The sequence below is a fragment of the Acinonyx jubatus genome, chromosome B1 (assembly GCF_027475565.1).
Source record: "Acinonyx jubatus isolate Ajub_Pintada_27869175 chromosome B1, VMU_Ajub_asm_v1.0, whole genome shotgun sequence".
NCBI classification, from domain to species: domain Eukaryota; kingdom Metazoa; phylum Chordata; class Mammalia; order Carnivora; family Felidae; genus Acinonyx; species Acinonyx jubatus.
Genome location: NC_069382.1, coordinates 84,742,677 through 84,763,958, shown reverse-complemented (window position 1 = coordinate 84,763,958; position 21,282 = coordinate 84,742,677). Strand labels below are relative to the sequence as shown.

At 35.8% G+C, this 21,282-nt stretch overlaps 1 protein-coding gene across 3 annotated transcripts in view; it reads left to right on the top strand.

Moving 5' to 3' along the window:
- NAA15 (N-alpha-acetyltransferase 15, NatA auxiliary subunit) overlaps window positions 1-21,282 on the top strand; it is an 83,552-nt gene that overhangs the window by 56,806 nt on the left and 5,464 nt on the right. For all 3 annotated transcript variants that reach the window (XM_053216950.1, XM_053216949.1, XM_053216951.1), the window contains exons 15-17: window positions 8,800-8,993; window positions 13,576-13,684; window positions 15,601-15,699. In XM_053216950.1, coding sequence (XP_053072925.1) covers window positions 8,800-8,993; window positions 13,576-13,684; window positions 15,601-15,699 — 402 coding nt within the window. The remainder of the gene's footprint in view (window positions 1-8,799; window positions 8,994-13,575; window positions 13,685-15,600; window positions 15,700-21,282) is intronic.

Here is a 21,282-nt window from a genome sequence, read left to right as displayed (position 1 = left end):
ATTATTTGGGGAAGAATTTCAATAAAAATGAAAGAGGCATGTAGAAGGATATAAATTAATTGTACATCCAGATATTTTGTGACTTAATTTGTGGCAAAAATGTTACAGGAGATGGGGTGTAAGAAGTGTGTCACCATGTTATTATTCAGTCCTGAGTTTATTCTTCTGAAGTTATGGTTGTTTTCTGTATCCTTCTTCCTGCTAAGGAGAATCATTTTGTTAATTTGTTGTTAAATTTTACTTCCTATTGCCTAGGAACCCTTAAGAACTTTCTAAAATCACACATTGAAACCCTCGTACAGATTTCATTTGACTCTCTCTCTACTTGTTGCTTCAACTAGAAAATGCCAGTAAGAATCTATGGAACAGTTTACTGTTGAATCTGAGAGTTACTGTCCTCTGACTTCTTTTGTTCACTGACTTCTTTCTGTTCACTCCTCCTGCCTTTCTCTTCAAATTATACAAATAATATACAATTAACTCTCATTATACAAAGTTAAAACAGTTCAGAAATGTACTAACAAATACAAAAATTTCCTTTCACTGTTCTTTTACCTGTAGGTCATCTTCTTTTAAAGATTATCCGTATAAAACATTCAGTTTCCTTTGTGCACAGTTACATTTATGTGTACGTAAACTCTAACACACGTTTCAGAGCAGTTCTTTGAGATTGTTTGGTTTCATTTGTTTTATTTTTTTAGCTTCACAAATGAGTCATATTATCCCTGGTATTCTGCAACTTAGACTTTATTTTTCATAGTGTTGCTCCATGTCTGGGCATAAACTTACTACAATTATCAGTCATTTAAGGGCTATGTGGGAACCTTTGTGTGTTTTTTCCCCCCACTATTACAGTGCTATAGTAAATCCTTGTACATCATTTTGCACATGTTTATTTAGCATGGATTGTTAGAAGTGGAAATTACTCGGTTAAAGAGTATGAAAATTTGAAATAGTGTCAAATTGCCTTTCTTAAGAGGTTCGTCATTTTTTATTGCCATAAACACTGTATTGTGAGATTATCTTTTATTTTATTGCTAACACAGAAAATTATCCATTCTTTACATTTTTGTTATTTTTGGGAAAATACCTGCTTTATAATTCCTAAATTTTTAAGAGGGGAACAGCTATGTTTTCATGTGGCCTTTGGGTTTCTTGTATGAATTGCCTGTTCATATCTTTTTCCCTTTTTTTAAATTTATTTTTTAATTTACATCCAAGTTAGCATATAGTGCAACAGTGATTTCAGTGATTGATCCCCTATGTATAACACCCAGTGCTCATCACAAGTGTCTTCCTTAATGCCCTTTACCCATTTAGCCGCCCCCCCCGCCACACAATCCCTCCAGTAACACTCTGTTCTCTATATTTAAGAGTCTCTTATGTTTTGTCCCCCTCCCTGTTTTTATATCTTAAAATCCTCATATGAGTGAAGTCATATGATACACGTCTTTCTCTAATTTTGCTTAGCATACTACCCTCTAGTTCCATCCACATAGTTGCAAATGGCAAGATTTCATTCATTTTGATTACTGAGTAATACTCCATTGTGTGTGTGTGTGTGTGTGTGTGTGTGTGTGTGTGTATATGTACATACACACACACACACACACACACACACACACACACACACCACCTCTTCTTTATCCATTCATCCATCAATGGACATTTGGGCTCTGTCTATACTTTGGCTGTTGTTGATAGTCCTGCTATAAACATGGGGGTGCAGCATGTGTCTCTTCGAAACAGCACAGCTGTATCCCATGGATAAATGCCTAGTAGTGCAATAGCTGGGTCGTAGGGTAGTGCTGTTTTTTAGTTTTTTGAGGAACCTCCATACTATTTTCCAGAGTGGCTGCACCAGTTTGCATTCCTACCAACAGTGCTAAAGAGATTCTCTTTCTCTGCATCCTTGCGAACATCTGTTGTTGCCTGAGTTGTTAATTTTAGCCATTCTGACTGGTGTGAGGTGGTATCTCATTGTGGTTTTGATTTGTATTTCCCTGATAATGAGTGATGTTGAGCATTTTTTCATGTGTCTGTTAGTCATCTGGATGTCTTCTTTGGAGAAGTGTTTATACATGTCTTTTGCCCATTTCTTCATTGGATTATTTGGTTTTTGGATTATCTTTTCCCATTTTAGTTTTCAACTTCTTGGCTTATAGGAGTTTTCTACATAGTCAGGACTTTAATTCTTATTTATATATTGCAGAAATTTCCTTCCTGTTTTATTTAGGTCTTTATGGTGGGTATCTTTTATTATGTAAAAGTGTTAGTTTTTATGAGATAAGAAAGATTTCTTTAATCTTTTGTGACTTCTAGGTCTTGCATAAAAAGGCTTTTCTACTTCAGAATTTAAAATATATTCATAAATATCTTGTGTGTTTCCTTATAACAATTGTTCTGTTATGTTTACAATTTGTTAATCACCCGGAGTTAATTTTTATATACTGATGTGAGGTAGAAGGTAGCTTATTACCTGCAAGTAGACTGCTGATTCCTCAACAATATTTATTGATAAGTTGTCATATTCCCTGCTTATTTAAAATGCCATCTTTAGGTGACCCTGGCTGCTCAGTTTGTGGAGCATGCGACTCTTGATCTTGGGGTTGTGAGTTCGAGCCCCACGTTGGGTGTAGCGATTACTTAAAAATAAAATCTTTGAAACTAAATAAAGTGGTGCGTGGGTGGCTCAGTGAGTTCAGCGTCTGGCTCTTGATTTCACCTCAGGTCATGATATCAGAGTCATGGGATCGAGGCCCACCTGCGATGTCTCTGTGCTGAGCATGGAGCCTGCTTAAGATTGTCTGTCTGTCTCTCTCTCTCTCTCTCTCTCTCTCCCCCCCTCCCTCCCTCCCTCCCCCTCTCTCCCTCTTCCCCCACCCCCAACCTCTCCTTCAAATAAATAAACAAATAAACAAACAAAATACTAAACTGTGATGTAGTGAATTGTGGATATGGTGTCTGGTTCTAACACAACATCAAAACTTACTATACAGATGTTAAGATTGTGATATTGACATCAGTATTCAGTTTTCTGTTCTTATCTGTTTGTCTCTTAATCTAATACTATGTCTTTAGAATTTTCTTGCCTTTACATGCAAATTTTTGCTTATATATTAACTGTATGATTAGCTTGATGCCAGAAAGTTTCTTTTGGAATTTTTAATTTGAATCGCATTTAAGATCTAGATTACCATTTGGGGTGGGGATATCTTAAACAATTACTATTAAGTCTTTGCATACTAGAATGCATTGTATCTTCTATTGTCCGATAACTTTGGTGAATTTGTTACTAGCATTATCTCTACATGTCTTGTTTTCCATTACAGTATTCTGAAAATTTTTTTAATGTTTGTTTATTTTTGAGAGTACAAGCAGGGTAGGGGCAGAGAAAGGGGGAGAGAGGATCTGAAACGGGTTCCACACTGAGAACAGTGAACCCAATGTGGGGCTCGAAGTCATGAACCACATGGCTCAACCAACTGAGCCACCCAGGCACCCCATCTTTTAACAGTATTCTAAATGAATATTGTTATAATTTTTGTCAAGTTGGTATCCTTATTGAACTCTGATATTAGGTTTAGTTGTTTTTTCAGTTGATTTTTAAAAAATTTTCTATGTAAGCTATTATGTTAATCTGTAAACATTAGTAGTTTGGTTTCTTTCAGAATTTATTCCTCTCTTTTCCATGCTTTACTGCACTGGTGAGGGTGGCAGAAACTGCTAACAGAAACAGTAGTGTGCTTGCAGCCTTCTTTATCTTTAGACATAATGTTTCTCATGGTCCATCCACCGTAAAGCTTGCTATTTGTAACAAATATGTGGTAGTTACCCTTTATTTGGTTGAGAAGTTATTTTTCACTTTTTATGTTTTATCTTTTCAGTAAACCTACAGTCTTTATGTGGCCAGATTTCTTTTATTTTGCTTTCTTGTGTGAATGTTGATTTGGCTGGATACTCTAGGTTCAGATGTTATTTGCTATGCATTCATGTGTATGTGTGCACACACATACGTGCACACAATTTTTTAAATAGTTTTTTTTTAATGTTTATTTTTGAGAGAGAGAGGCAGTGGGACAGAGAGCAGGGGAGGGGCAAAGAGAAAGGGAAACATAGAATCTGAAGCTGGCGCCAGGCTCCGAGCTATCAGCACAGAGCCTGACATGGGGCTCGAACTCACAGACCATGATGCTTAACTCACTGAGCCACCGAGGTGCCCCTACACACAGTTTTATTTAAGAGATAGTGCAATATTCTAGCATAGGAGAATTCTTCTCTGGTTTCTCTTGAGCTGAAATTCTGAGCCTCTTTTATGTTAACATAAGTCATAGGTAATTCTTGCAAAATTTAGACAGTGCTTATCCAGATAAGTTAGTGCTACATTAAGTGAAATAGGATTTGAATTAATTTCTATATTAATTTCTTATGTAGTTATTCCTTTCCTATTTTTGTATGGCAACTCTATTATTATTAACTACATGGGTCCTTTCAAGGCAGTGGCAGATAATATAGAATAAGGTCACAAACTAGCCAGTGGGCAGATCCGTACTGCAGTTTGATTTGATAAATGAAGTTTTATTGGGACACAGCTGAGCCTGTTCATTTATATATTATCTATGGCTAATTTTGTGCTACAAGAGCTGAGTTTAGTTGCACCAGAGAGCTGAAAATATTTAGTATCTGGCTCATTATAGAAAATGATTGCTGACCCCCAGTATAGCATAATGGAAAGAAACAGCCCAGAATTTGGAATGAGAGTGAAGTGGATTTAAATCCTTGCTGTGCCTTTTATTATTACTTGAGTTATTGTTTTTCCTCTGAAACCTCAGTTTTCTCATACATAAAATAATATACTCTAATCCATGAGATTATTAAGGACATTAAACAAAATAACGTAGGGATGGTATCTAGTGTGTAGTAAGGATGCAAGTGGTAACAATTGTACAGTCATTAAAAGGTCAGCATTTTTGTGGCTACTCATTTATAGTCTTTTGTTTCCAGAATGTAAGTTTTCATCCTTGTTTGAAATTTTTTTTTCAGTAGTAAGGGCTTCTTTACTAGGGAAAAGAGAAACAAGTCTGTATTTGTTCTGATGGTGGTTATCTATTGCCACATAATATTCCTGAATTTAGCAGCTTAAAATAATTATTTCTATAGTTTAGGAATTTAGTAGCCTCTAGGTGGGCCCAGCTTAGGGTCTCTTATAAAGTTGTAGTTGAGATGTTGGCTGGGGCTACAGTCATCCGAAAGCTTAACTAAGACTAGAAGATTCATTTCCTAGATGGCTCACTTGCATGGCTTTTGGCAGGTGGCCATAATATGTCAGTCTCTCTAGATTTCTTGAGTTCATCAAGCTCGCCATGAGAGAGCAAGGAAGAAGCCACAACATTTTTAATGTTCTGTTCTCTTGACACAACATTCCATTACTTCCTTCACATTCTAATTGGTAGCAGTGAATTACCGACTATAAACTATATTTGGGAGAAGAATGAAGCAATTTGTAGATATGTTTTTAACTGCCATGTTCTACAATCAGGACACAAATTATTTCTATTATTCTTAAATGCAAAATACACTTGCCCCTCCCAAGGCCTTCAAAAGTCTCATTCCATTACAGCATTGGCTCAGAGTCCAGAATGTTACATATAAATGAGGCGCAGGTGCTGATAAGGGTTCTTGAATATGGTTCTTTAGTTAGTATAGCTCTTCAAGTATAGTTCTTGATATGAAATCCTGTATCAACCACATATTCAGTATAAATTGATGGCAGAGGCATAGGGTACCCACTGTTGATATTCTTATTCAGAAAGGGGTGATGAGGGAGGAATGAGAGGTACACAAGAATGACTGGTTCATGGCAGTTCTCAAGTCCAGTTGGGTACAGGATTAGGACTCACAGTGTAGGAATAATTCTCTTATGGCTCTTGGTTCTATGTTCTGGGTTCTTGGTTCCACCTTCTGTATCATCTTTTCTTGTTCTTAAAAGATAGCATTTGCAGGATGCCTGGTTGGCTCAGTTGGAAAAGCTTTTGTGACTCTTGATCTTGGAGTCATGGGTTCAAGCCCCACGTTGGGTGTATAGATTACTTTTTAAAAATTAATTAATTAATTGATAGTTAACATTTGTTTGCACCTTAGTAGTTTTTCAGTCTGCTTCCAAAATTTTGGAGGGCTTTTCATTTTATACTATCTCCATTCCTTTCAGTCCAGATTTGCTGTTTCTACCCATCTAATTCTCTTAAAACTTTTAGGGATCTTTTGTGAGTCTTATTAGAATCCACATGCACAAATATCTTTGTCTACCTTGAGCACTGAGACGACACCACCCTTAAGTTTCTTAGAAGCTGTGTTGTTTGAGAGGATCTGTGACTCATACCCTTAAAATTTTGGGGTGACTAGTAACTGAGGCACCATCTTTTTGAGTTCTAAGCCTTAAAGGAATCTCCCTCCCTTCCTTGTCTTTAGTAGGCTCCATACCCAGCATGGAGCCCAACATAGGACCTGAACCAAGATTAATAGTTGGATGCTTAACCAACTGAGCCACCTAGGCACTCCTGAGTCTTAAAAGATTTTAAAGCCAAACTCAACTTTCCCTGTTGACATGCTTTCTTGGCAGTTCTCTGAATTTGATCTTTGCTCAGCAGCCATTTCTGGAGAGGCTGAGAATTTTCAGAGCCGTTAAATCCTTCTTCCATTTGTTTCTTTTTCTTGCATTTTTATTACAAGCTGAAAGAGGAATCAGATGCCCCCTTAACTACCTTTTTTTTTTTTTTTTTTTTTTTTTGGTCTGGAAATACCCCTAACTAGATCACCCAGTTCATTTGATAGATTTTATAAATGTTACTTAACTTTTTGCCTCTACATGACTATAACATGTCTCTTCAAAATCGATTTGCAGCCTCTTCAAAATCGACTCTGTTAATAGTCTAGGGTTCTTTGAGCTTCCATTAATGCTTTTCTCCAAGTCTTTCCACCTTTTGCCACTCTCTGGAACCAAAACCAGTTCTACATTTTAGGTTTTTATTGCAGCAGCATCCCCCTTCCAGGTACCAAAATCTGTCTTGGTTATCTGTTGCTGCTATTGCTTACACATAGCTTTAAATAACAAACATTTATTATATCAGAGTTACTGTGGCTCAGGAATTCAGAAGTCACTTAGCTGTGTGATTTTGAAAGATGTAGGGGTCTTTCAGGAGGTTGAAGTCAAGACAGCCAGGGCATCTGAGAGGTTGGCTTGAGTTGGAGAATCTGCTTCCAAGATGGCTTCGTCTCATACCCAGAAGCCTTTTTTTGGCCACATGGGTTTTTCCATAACGTTGTTTGGCTATCTTCACAACATGGCAGTTGGTTTCTTCTGAGTTGTCCAAGAGAAAGCAAGGAGCAATCCACAGTGCTTTTATGTTCTGATCTTGGATGTCATATACTTTGATTTCTAGCACATTCCACGTGTTAGAAGTGAGTCAGTAAGTATAGCCCACAATTAAGGGAAGCGGGGAAATAGGTTCTGCCTTTTGAAGGAAAGAATTTATGGGCATATTTAAAAAAAATTTTTTTTAACATTTATTTATTTTTGAGACAGAGAGATACAGAGCATGAACGGGGGAGGGTCAGAGAGAGGGAGACACAGAATCCAAAACAGGCTCCAGGCTCTGAGCTGTCAGCACAGAGCCTGACCCGGGGCTCGAACTTACGGAACGCAAGATCATGACCTGAGCCGAAGTCGGCCGCTTAACCGACTGAGCCACCCAGGCGCTCCAATTTATGGGCATATTTTAAAGTCACCACAGTGGTGGTATATTTTAGAATGACTTTTTTCATTTCTTGGTATCAACAAGTATTACCAAATAAATACCAGTTGTACATGTAGCATTCAGATTTACTGCTTGAAGACTAAATAGTATAGAGTTTTTACTTCATTATTACATATTTATCAGTGATTTCCAGGCAGTCTTTTGAGACATCCATAGTTTATACTCAAGAGCTATTGTTAATTTTCAGTGTCAAATTTTTAGTTTATCTTATAGTTATTCATTGTTCCGTCAACAAATACTTGAGTGTTTTCTGTATATTCTGCTAGGCCCTGAGAATACAAAGATTATGAGGAAGACAAAGTCTCTTCCACCAAGGAGTTCACAGTCTAAAAGAGAAACACCTGTATAAACAAAGTATTGTTACAAGCAAAATATATGTCATAGTGGCAGCACAGAGTAGAGAATGAATAACTGACAAGTTTAGAGGGGCATAACTAAGAAAAAGCATAGTCCAAAGCCATAGAAATATGAACATTTCTAGAATTGCAACTAGTTTAATATTGTTGGATGAACTTGTATACTTTTTTATGTTTTGCCATGGTTGCAGCACCAGGTCTCCACCTGTTTTCAAAAAAAATTTTTAAAGAGGTTACAGTATTCTCTACGTGTGTGGAACTGTTAAAGGGCTAGATACACATAAGCATATGAACACATATAACATTTAATATTTTTTAAAAATTTTTAATATTTATTTTTGAGAGCGAGACAGAATGTGAGTGGGGGAGGGGCAAAGAGAGAAGGACTCAGAATCTGAAGCAAGCTCCAGGCTCTGAGCTGTCAGCACAGAGCCTGATACAGGGCTCGAACTCATGATCCGTGAGATCATGACCTGAGCTGAAGTCAGAGGCTTAACTGACTGAGCCACCCAGGCCCCCCTAACATGTAATATGTTTTATGAGAGTTTTAGTGAGAATATTAAATTAGTGATTGATCATTACTAACCTGATTTATATGCTTTTAATTAATTAACACTTATTGCCTACAGCAAACATGTCTGACAAAGAGCTAAAGAAGCTACGTAATAAACAAAGAAGAGCTCAAAAGAAAGCCCAGATAGAAGAAGAGAAAAAAAATGCAGAAAAAGAAAAGCAGCAGAGAAATCAGAAAAAGAAAAAGGATGATGATGATGAAGAAATTGGAGGTCCCAAAGAAGAACTTATCCCTGAGAAACTGGCCAAGGTACTTAATAAAGGGTTTAGCACAATTTAGTGAAATTTCATGACAGCTATTATCATTTAATATGGTCTTATTCAACCAATTTGATTATTATTTGAGTGAAAAATTTTAATTTTTAGTCTCCTCTCTCTCTCTCTCTCTCTCTGATCATACTTCACATTTAAAACTTGTAGTAATGATCATGATCCAGAGTAATCTAGTATGGTATAGTGGAAAGTTTTGGCTTTTGAGTCATTCTGATCTGGGTCCACGTATCAGCATGTACACTTCATTGTGTGTTTGGACACTTTGTCTAACCTCTCTGATGATTTTCTCATGTATAAAATGGGACTAGTAAAAATCCCTACTAGGCAGAGATGTTAGGATTAAAGAAAGGAACTATATGTGTAAAGAATGTAGCATCTGTTACAAGTGGTAACATGCAACTTTTTATATCTAGAGACCAAATTGAGCTTGTTAAAAAGTGAGTGTATATGTATATTTCTCATCCATGTGTCAGTTTACAGTCCTTATTTATTAATTTTGCTATTCGAACCTAATGTCTTTAAAGTTCCTAAATATTTTCCCCCAGGCCAAAATCACATGTGCCATTTTTAATCATTAAGCTGAAACCAAGGTATTCACTGTCACACAAACCATTTTGATTAGTAACGTACCTGTGTACTCCTGGCTCTTGATATTCACCTACTCCATGTGAAAATAATTGCATAATTTATTATGTGAAAGCAGTAAATATAGTGAGCACATTGCCCTAGAGTTCAGTCTTAGCCTCGCTAGTAACTAAAAAACCAAAATCAACTGCTCTATAATGAAGAAAAATTATAATACTTAGTAAATAGAGTTGGAAAATAGTTTTAGGATTATACCAGAGCAGATGGACAGTAATATCTCATAGCAGTGTTGCTATTTAAGAACCATAGAGAAATCTGGCTTGGATTTCAAAGGATATATTGACATCTTTTCACAAATAATTGTGTAACTATTTTAGGAACAAAGATACTACTTTTTATTGTTGGGTGCTTATTGGAAAAATATGCAGAATAGGGAGGAAGCACAGAAAATGGACCTTTTAGGCCTCATGGAGAATTGCAGTTATTCAGGGATAATATCAACTTTAAGGGCCCTCCATCTTTATACCTCAGCTTTCTTTATTACTACCACCACTAACTTGTCTGCCAGCACCATTCTTTCCCTTGACTTTCCTTAATGACTTTTTTCTTTGTAACACTTCATATCTCACATTATACTTTTTAAAGAGAGGATCTGTCTGGCTTGTTTAGTCCTTGTCTAATAAAGGGTAATCCCACAGAGCAGAATTCTTATGCTAGCATACCAGGCCTCCTTACTGGGTTTTCCTTTTATTTTTGACTTGAGTTTTTCTTGTGTCTAGCTTATCATGGCTGCTTTTGGACCAGATGTCAAGTTATAGTCTAATTATTAATACCTATATAGGGTTGTAGAGTCTCAGAAGAAAATAATTCCTACAGAAAGTGCTTTATTTGGAAGGAGCCCAGTGGAAGGCACCCTGATCTGGGGTGCTGTTTAATATATACTTCTCTTGCTTGTTGGGCACATAACACCCTTCTCTTCCTAGGATAACTGCCGCCAGGATGCCCCCTTCTAATAGCATCCACACTTACGTATATCCCCAGTGTGGTGGCAGCACCAGATTATACCAAGCCATCATAATAAGGTATGGCATTGTAGGCTCTTTTAAATGCTGCCTGCCAAGTCTGGATCTACAGTCTATAGATTGTGATTTTTTGTGATCCTATATTTTATATTCTTCATGTGATAAGTGGTATATTTAGTGTCATTCAGGATTTTATATATATAATATTGAAGTAGAAGCATCGTTAAGTTAGCGGTAATTCCAGGTAAGGAAAAAAGGAAAATAGGAAAAGGTTTAGTGAGTGAGTTTAATATTTAGTTAACTGAGTATAAACCTGAAGTTTCTCCAGTGTATCATGAGGCAATAAATTGTTATTTTTGAGTTCCCTCATGTGCCACCCATCTTGTGTCCCTCCTCACCTTCAGTCAGTACTTACCTCAGCCGGACTATTTTTTCCTTCTGTATACACACATGTTCTTTATCAGTGTGTCCTTAATATTCTGGCTGTATAAGGTATAATAGTTTCAAGCTTTTTGTTGCTATGCTGGGAGCATAGGGAGATGTACTCCTATATAACGTAGTGTAACGTGGATTAGACTTCACATCAGTTTATAAATTTAAAAATTGCATGTGATCAAACCACCCTTACAGATCTCTTATATTGCCCATCAACACAATGCAATCCCAGTGTACATTTCTTTAACTTAAGTAAATTCAAATCTTCATGACTCGTTGTAGTTTTTTTAATATATGTGCTGCCAGAGCAGGTACTGGATGTAATTTTTTTTTGAGAAACAAATGAGTATGCACAATTCTAGCAATTTCATCCAGTATTCCACTCAGTGAACATAGAACCCTAACTAAGTATGATAGAAGTATAACTACCATTTGTTTAGTCCCTGTCAGTTTCTGTGTGCATCTTCTCCTAGTGAGAACATTTTGCTACAGGGATTAGGATTTTGGTACCTAATATATGGTTTTCATACATACAGTGCAAATTAATGATATATATATATGTCTTTACAACTTTAGGAATTTTCAAGGGTAGTTCTGTTGATTTTTTTTTTTCTCCTGATCTTAAGCACTGATTTTAGAATTCATCCCTGTTGATAGGCTTTTGTGTATATAACCCTATACTTCATTTTGTATATATGAATGTAGAATGTAGTTAGCTTTATTGTGGTTATGGACATATGTTTAAGCACTCAGATTTAGCCTAACAAAATCTTCCCTATGCAAGTAAGGCACAAGGAAACATGTAGAAATTTCAGATCCAGATCTCCTGTGGAGGCATGTATTCTCACTTACTAGAAATGCAGGCAGAATTTCCCTTTTCTTTTTCCAAGTTCAAAAACTTGATTTCAGTAAGTATAATGTTTGTATGACTCAGCTGCCCTATATTCCTTGTATCCATTTTGTTAACAGCAGCCATATCTCCCTGGTGATAAATTACCCTGATCAGTACAGCAGTCTTCATTTCAGGCTTGATACAGCTCCATTACAATTTCAGTTTCCAGTTTTTTACCTTCCTTGGTAGACATTTCTTCCCTGTATATCACAAATTCCAACTCAATAGGACATAGAATCATGGGAATAAGATAAGCAAAATATTAAAAATGTGTGAGAAAGGCATACTTCTGAGGGCCCCTCTTTCCCTCTCTGTCTCCTGGTATCTACAGCTATTAGAGTGACAGTGCCATATATTGATTTCTTGTTCAGAGCACATATCTTTCAGAATAATGCCAGCTGCTTTACATGCTAGTAGTATACAGCAAATCTCATAGACATCAATTTTTTTGTTCAACTTTTTTTTCCTTTTTAATACTGTGAAATCATTTCCTTAGCCAGAAACTGTGTTGGTGAAACACAATTACCAAATTAGAAGAGGCATGTTAGGTATGGCAAATCCAGATTCCATCAAGGATAAATTGTCACTGCCTCTGTCATGAGACAAGACGAACAGGCACAGATATTCAGTGCCTTTCTGATAAATGTGGTATTGTTCCCCACCCACACCTCAGTCTACAGAGAAGAATCTTGTCTAAATACTCAGTCTAGGGGCGCCTGGGTGGCGCAGTCGGTTAAGCGTCCGACTTCAGCCAGGTCACGATCTCGCGGTCCGTGAGTTCGAGCCCCGCGTCAGGCTCTGGGCTGATGGCTCAGAGCCTGGAGCCTGTTTCCGATTCTGTGTCTCCCTCTCTCTGACCCTCCCCCGTTCATGCTCTGTCTCTCTCTGTCCCAGAAATGAATAAACGTTGAAAAAAAAATTTTTAAAAAGATAAATACTCAGTCTAGAAGTGTAATAGCACAATTATGTAGTAAACATTATACCTGCCCAGTAATGATTACAAGTATGTAATTAATATGACATTTATATAATTACTAAAGGGTGGTAGAGACAGAGTTCTATAAGTATAAATATTTTCACATGCCATCTCACCATTAGCATGGCATTAGAATAAATATGAATTCTATAGAATTTGTATTATTAGAACAATGCAAGATGGAATCTTTTTTTTTTTAATAGCTTGATTGTACTTCACTTTGAGTTCAAAAAGAACGTTGACTCATTCTGTAATATTCTCCACCTCTCATTCTTACCCCTCTTCATCCTATTTAACATCTCTCCTTGGTTCCCATCCCCCCAACCCCACCCCAATTACCTTACTTGTTTATCTCACTGTCTTTCTTTCCCTGGTTCTGTTTTATCTTCATCTTTACTTGTTGGATAGTTTCTATTTACAGATAATGTAATATCTGTGGTTAAAAACCAGCGAGGAGTTCTAGAGTTCAGAATCCCCTTCCTTTAGACTGTGGGAGGTTAAAATATGACAGTATTTCTGGGTAATGGGTAAGTGATTTTTACCAAAACAACAACAACAATAAAAAACCAGAAAGTGTTTTTAATGGAGAGAATAACATCATACCCCTCCATCTTGCTTCCATTTGTATAATATCTTTTATTTTTGTTAGGTTGAAACTCCATTGGAAGAAGCTATTAAATTTTTAACACCGTTGAAGAACTTGGTGAAGAACAAGATAGAAACGCATCTTTTTGCCTTTGAGATTTACTTTAGGAAAGGTAGGCAATTAGGGGATAGTGGCCCTGATAAAATTGATCACTGTATTTCTTAGATATAGTCACCCAAGTCCAGTAGCTTTACCAGTGTAGGATTTTTTGCCAATGCAGCTTCTTCACAGAAATGCGTGCTACATGTGCAAGATTTGTGGGGACGTATAATGATACTATTATCTCTTCTAGGACATTAAAATCAACAATAGATGAACATCCATAACTAGGATTAAGGTCATATGTAGTAATTGCCGTGTACTTGTGTGAATAAAGTTAATGACATAAAGCTTAGATTAGTGCCTGATACTCAGTAAGCATTGAATAAATGTTGGTTTTTAGTAGCTATTGTTACAAGATGTGGCGCTTAAGGTGTATCTTGAAGGATGAATCATTTCTAAAAGAAGAGCTGGATAGAAAGGAAGAGGATGCTTTAAGAATACATAAGTATGTGTAAATAATGTAGAGGTTTCTGTATTGCCCAAACCAGATAGAAAATAAATGAAGGGTCTTGGTTGTCTTGTTTAGAATGCCTCAACTACATATAGATACTGATTTTGTGGAATTGAATTGCTGTAATCCAAGTGGTTCATTGAAAAAAAACTAAGTATATCATTAAGGGAAGGGAACAGAACTTGGTTAATAAGCTCTGAAAGAAGGTTGTTGTTCCAAGCAGTGTAACTTACGTTCTACTTAAAGAGATGGAAAATGGTGCCCCTATAGAGTTTCCATTTAAAAATCATGTTTATCAAAGGTAATTAATAATGGGGAAAGGTTCTCATATAGCATTGCTTGAAAATAGGACAAAAAGCTATAGTTTGATTTTAATTTTTAGTAAGATATTTACATGAATATGTAATATAGAAAAAAGGCCAGGAAGAAATAGATAAAAAAAATAACAGAAGGTCTCTTGATGGATTGAGTGATTACAGTGTTTTGTTATAATTCTGTTTTCCAAAATTTAGAAAATAAACTTTAGTAAATAGTCAAGTAATTTAGAAACTTTTAAAGAACAGTTAATTATAACTTCCTTTTTAACAAATATTCTTAAATGGAATACCGAAGTATAAAAAAGTTGTTCTGCTTGAAGTGAGGAAGGGGAATCTAAATTCCATTCAGTTGGCTTCTTGGTTGTGTTCTAAAGACCTCTGAAGGGCTCTCCAGCTGTTGGATTTCATTGTTGTGTGAAATGGGTAGTAAAGGGTATGACAGTGTTTTTAGCTTTTTGAGTGCTGGGTAAGAGAAAAATGTCAGAGGAGCCTGGAGGTTTCAGTTTTGTTATTTGGAGAACGGTACTAAATTAGGGAAGTCGTAACAAAGAGGAGGTAGTTATAGATGAGACTTGGAAGTTCAGTAAGTATTCAGGTGAAATTTCCATGGAACAGGTGGAAACCCTACTAAAGCTGGGGAAACATGGGGGTGTGAGTATGGGGATAGTATAGAGAGAGCTTAGAAATCACTGAAAATAATAACCTTGGTAAATACTGTACTTTTTGAGGAGAAACAAGAGCCAAGGATTGATAGGACAGTCAGACAGGAGGGAAACCATTTCACATGTCACAAAACCCAAGAAAGGAGATTCAAGTATAAACAATCAAGATTTATAAGTAGTGCAAAAGATCCCTTTATTCTGATTAAAGGAGGTTAAGAAGTGAAATGGCTTCAAATTTTGTTCCTATGGCATTAGTTCAAATATTGAATGCTATCTAATTTTTTTTTGTACTTCATAAAACCTTTTTCTTAAAAGATTGTGTGGAAATCATTAGCTAATGTTGCTAATCTGAGGAAATCATTTGCTTCACTTACGTTGCAGTTCAAATGTGATTGACTCTAAATTAGTTTCTCTATTTGTAAGATCTTAATCTTCCAAAGGAGGGCATCTTATTTTATCAAATGATCAAAATATATCTTACTTTTTCTTTTTATAGAAAAATTTCTTTTGATGCTACAATCAGTAAAGAGGGCATTTGCTATTGATTCTAGTCATCCCTGGCTTCATGAGTGTATGATTCGACTCTTTAGTACTGGTATGTTTTTGTTTTCCATTACTTAAGTATTTGGTTATAGTAGTTGATAGTGACTGTATAAGTGATCTATATAAGCTTGTCATAAACTTAATCATTTTAAAGCTGTTGGGTATTAAATTAGCTAAGGGGAAAAGCAGGGTTCTTTTCTTTGTGATGAAGGTATTTATTTTAAGGCTAGAAATGTTACTTGATTTTGATAATAGAATTGTTTAGTCCAGATATTTGAGAATCACCTTTGTTTCTGTTTCTAAAAAGTTAACACGTAAGTTGAAATTGTGAATCATATTCGTTATGTAAAGCTTTTAGTAAATTGTTCTAAAATTGAAGAATCTCTTTGAAATTGACTAGCTGTCTCCTTATTTATCTGTCTTCAGAATTCTTTGTCATAAAATTTTTGTTAATAAATACAGGTTTAAAAGAACTTTAAGACAATCATTGTACTTTTCAGATATTTTCACAATAGGATCCATATACTACTTCTAACATAAAGTAGAACTATAGAATTTTAGAGAGTAAAAGGTAGAATGTTATGCTAATTGTTTTTCATTTTAATAATAGTTGAGAAATATGGGACCCTAAAAGATTAAATGACTTATTCAAGGTAACATAAATAATTAGTAATGAAGCAGGGATGAGAGCTCAGGTTTTCATGTTGTTCTTTCTACTACCACAAGAGCTTGAAATTTAGAGTAAAGTACTCCTGTAGTCAAGTGGTGGTGGTGGTTTGATTTTTAAGTGAATAGAGAAGGGAAATTGAATTTTTAATAGAACAGTCTGCAAATACTGTTAAGTTCTATTAAGTTACCTGTCTCATTGCTAAATACTCAGCCACATATGAATCCATACATACTTGGAAATAATGAGATTAAACCAGGCATCCCAGTCAGTCTATTGAAAAATATTTAATTGTCCTCCCGATGAAGAAAGTTGTTTTGGGGGTGCCTGGGTGGCTCAGTCAGTTAAGAGTCCAACTTTGGCTCAGGTCATAATCTTGTGGTCCATGGGTTTGAGCCACACATCAGACTCTGCTGACAGCTCAGAGCCTGGAGCCTGCTTCGGATTCTGTCTCTTCCTCTTTCTCTGCCCCTCCTCTGCTCGTTCTCTGTCTCTCTCCCTCTCAAAAATTAATAAACATTAAAAAAATAAGAACACAAACCTTGTTTTGACTTCTAAGAAAAAGTAAATCCTTATTGAAAGTATATTTATTCCTGTCAAAAGTGATTCCTGTTATAGACACTGAACTGTTTTTTAGTGTTTTTAATTCTGAAAGTAAAAAATAACATAACCACCTCATAAAATAGAAGAAGGAATTGCTATTCTTAGAGAAAATAGAGAAATTTCTTTCTAGTGTTTTCATATTAAAATTTGAAGTCATGAGTCCAAAAATTAAGGCCAGGAATAATGGTCTTAAATCCATTCCTGCTTAGGATGGAGTGCACTTAAATTGTTCTCAAAATTAACATGAACACTTTGTTCTTGTATAATCAACTCTTTCCTAAAAGGTAGTAGTAAAATAATATATAGAAGTCTTATGGATTTGGAGACTTCCCTCTGAAGTATGAATTAAAAGTGGCATGTTTAAATGTATTTGCTTATAGTAAGTATGTGGATTGATGAACATATGACTGTTGTCTTAGAACAGTTATATTAGGAACAAAAATGCTTCAGAAGAACAAAGAAAGGCAGAATGGTCCTGATGTAAGAGTTAGAATTATTTAGTTAGCTGTGAGCTGTATCCGTAGCTTCCAGACATTGTCTGGAAGAGTAACAAAGTAATCCTTATTTTGACTAAATTTAGGCATTAAAGCAGTGATAATTTGGAGTGATAAAGATGCACTGTCTTTAAAAGGCCTTCAAGAATTTGGGTACAGTTGTGTAGTATGTAAAACTATTTGTGCAACCACAGACACCCAGAGTAGGGGCATCTTTGATATACCCCACAAGTTTCCTTTAATAAAACTGATAGCTTTGGTAGTTTTAAAATAAGATTTAACTTTGAAGTAATTTTTCAAGAACACATTTGTCATGTCAAGTTATATTTTACTAACTGCTTCTTTACAAAGAAACCCTTACAACACCTTCTTGGGGAATATGGGAAAAAAACGGTGCCTTGACACCTATTTTATTATAGAAACTTCTCTAAGTAAATATTCATTTTAGCCTGGTTATGAATACCCTTCCAAGTCTTCAGAATGTTGTTATACTACCAGTGTAATTAGTATCTGCTGCCTAAACTAATTTACCATATACGTCAATCTTCCTCTCCCCTTTTTAATTATGAGGATGATCTGGTATGTGCCCTTTTCAAGTTTTTCACTTTTTCTTAAAGTTGTAGGACTTAAAGCAATTTAAACTACATTTCTGCTTGGTACTAAGTAAAAGGAGTTTAGGGATTCAGTTGTTTATTATTCCCTTACATACTTTTAAAAAAAATCACTGTTTGGTCACCTTGATCTACAGTGAATCTTACATCTTTTCTTCTCTCATTTGTACAAACCCATTTCTTCCTTTTATCTGCAGATTATTTTTCTTCTGTGCTTATGTATTTCTCCCCTAAAAGCTTTGTTGATCCTCTTATTTAACCTTTTACCCTTTTGAATGGTAATCACTTAGTAGGTTGTGCTTTAGAGCCTAGTAGTGAGTAGTCATTATCTTGCACAGAATATGAGCATTTTCTACCCAAATTATTAACAAAACAGGGAGCTAGCATAGGAACCCAGAGAAATTCTTTTGGCTAAGAATCTACCCCTTTTTCAATGCGACTTTTAACCATTGACAATTACTAAATTAATCCAGTCTGCTAATAAGCTCAGAGCATGAACCAAACATTATTTTAATTTTAGGATGTCAGAGGATTCAGAATCCTCTCATAAAAAGTTTTATTCCCCTTCCCTCAATTATTATTTTTCCTTGATTCACAAGACTTACTGTTGTATCATAAGGTAACAAGGAAGCTAATTCAGTAGTCTCAGATGTTTTATTTTCCTGAGACCTCAATATTTTTTTGTTCATTTTAGTCACTTTCAAAGGACTTTTAGATTGGTTCATCCCCTACTAATCTTTAGTAATAAAAGCTTACGTAGTAGACCTGTGATGCATGAGGTTGCCCCTTTCCTGAAAGACATAGGTAATATTGCATTACACAGAATTCATACAACTTTCTGAGTCTTACTGCAGTTGAATTTTTTTTTTTTAAATTAGTATCTTCCTGGAAATTAGAGTGCCAATCTGCATAGTGTAGGGGAGCTAACAATCAGCCTCAAACATTTTGTGACTTGGGGAGGAAATGTTTTTGGAAATAGCTATTAGTGGAAGTTCGGAGTTATATAAATATTTCTTCTTTATACATCCTGAATTATATATTTGTTTTTAATTGTGTGGGCTTTTTTTTTTTTTTCTTAAAGCAGTTTCGATTTTTCTGGGGGATTATTTTCATCTGAGGAAAACAAATTAATGAAGGTAATAAACATGAAAAGCATAGCGTCCACTTACAACCAACTATAATGTAACTATACAGTTACTTTCCTATCTGCATATAGTGTCCCGAAAGCACTTCATTCAAACCAGTAAGGCCCATGGATATAACATTTTTTTAGAAGACCTGTGTTTTTTTGATATAATAGTCATTGTGATTGGCTATAATCTGTTTTACCAACTTTTCTTTGTTTGCACTCCCGCGCTCCTTGAAATCTGTTGATAAGTTGCCAAAATCAAGTTACAAGTACAGCCATAATGGAGATTAAGCAAAATTCCTTAATAACTCATTTATTCGAACCACCCAATTCAATAGAATGATAGAAGAAATGCTATTTAACTAACAAAGGACACATCGATCAATTATTCAGTTACTAATTATGTGTAGAATATTTCAGAGATGTTAACCACTCAAGAATTCAGTGTGTTTAAACTTGGTGTAGTGATCCATTAGACAGTAAGTGGGCCATTACTACCATTTGAAAACCTAATATAGAAATATACTATAGAGCAGAGGGGCACCTGGGTGGCTCAGTTAGTTGAGTGTTGGACTTTTGATTTCAGCTCAGATCATGATCCCAGGGTCTTGGGATCAAGCCCCCATTTGGGCTCCGCGCTGAGGGTGCAGCCTGCCTGAGATTCTCCCTCCCTCCCTCCCTCTCTCTCTCTCTCTCTCTCTCTCTCTCTCTCTCTCTGTCTCTCTCTCTCTCTCTCCCCCCCCTTCCCTCCCTCCCTCCCTCTCCCCCTCTGCCCCTTTCCCCCTCCCACTCAATGCTCTCTCACTCTCTCTCACTCTTAAAAAAAAAAGAATAGAGTAGAAAATACCAGAATGCATGGCACAAAATTAAGGTTAGTATTCCATGAAACTTTTGCTTCACATAGTAATTTATGTATATAGGATACATATTCAGCAGTACAAATGGTTGTTGTCCACATTTTCAGCGACCACCATAGTTCCTAACCATGAGGAAAATATATTTTCAATCTATAACAAAAATAATAACTGCACTTTATTGAATTATATATTTAGCTATTATATAATTAACTTTAAAAAATGTAACTTTTCTGGGGCACCTGGGTGGCTCAGTTGGTTAGGTGACAGACTTCGGCTCAGGTCATGATCTTGCAATTTGTGAGTTCTAGCCCCGCGTCGTGCTCTGTGCTGACAGCTGAGAGCCTGGAGCCTGCTTCGGATTCTGTGTCTGCCCCTCCCCTGCTCACGCTCTGTGTCTGTCTGTCTCTCAATAATAAATAAACGTTAAAACAATTTTTTTTTAAAAATGTAACTTTTCCTTACTGTGATCCTTTTAGGTTAGATAGCTCCTCAGTTTTACAGATCAAGAAGTAAGTTCAGAGAGGTTGTGACTTGTTCAAGCCTAGATCCATACCCAGGTCTTTCTGGCTCAAAGCTTCAAACTGTCTGTCTATACCAAAATAGTAATGAAAAAAAGCATACTAACATTCAGTCAGAGAGGTTAGGGGTTCAGCTTTTCCATCTCTGAATCCCAAGGCCTGGGAATATGATTATCAGAGTGTATTCATTATAGGAAAATACTTTGGTGGTCCTTTGGAATTTATTATATAGTGATAACTAAATTTATGTAGCCCTTGCAAATAAAGGTCAATGAAGTCAGTCATGTTTTCTTTTAAAATTAATAAATTTTGTAATGCCTTACTTGGGTATAGAATATGGAGAAGGTGAAGAAAATCCTCTTGTCTTCCGCACTGCATAATTGCTGTGACATTATTTATCAGGTGGGTGCCATCAGAGCCCTACTTTATAAATTTGTTTTAAAGTTGAGGGGGCCAGCCCCTAAGAGCTTAGAAGACTATGGAACTACATCTTTTGTTATTTGTTTTGCATTTTGTTTTGTTTTGTTTTGTTTTTCTGGAAATGAATCATTTATCAGTGAAATGTCTTTGAATGCTGTTAGAAAAATTATTATTTTCCTGATACACATTTTTTTACATTTATATGGTAAGCTCTTTACATGTTGAATTATAAGTAGGTTCATTTAATCTTTACATGTAATTGCTTTGTTTCATTGGCCTCATCAAGTAATTTCTTTACTTCTGCAAATCATATCAGAGTATCTGACTGCTAATAGA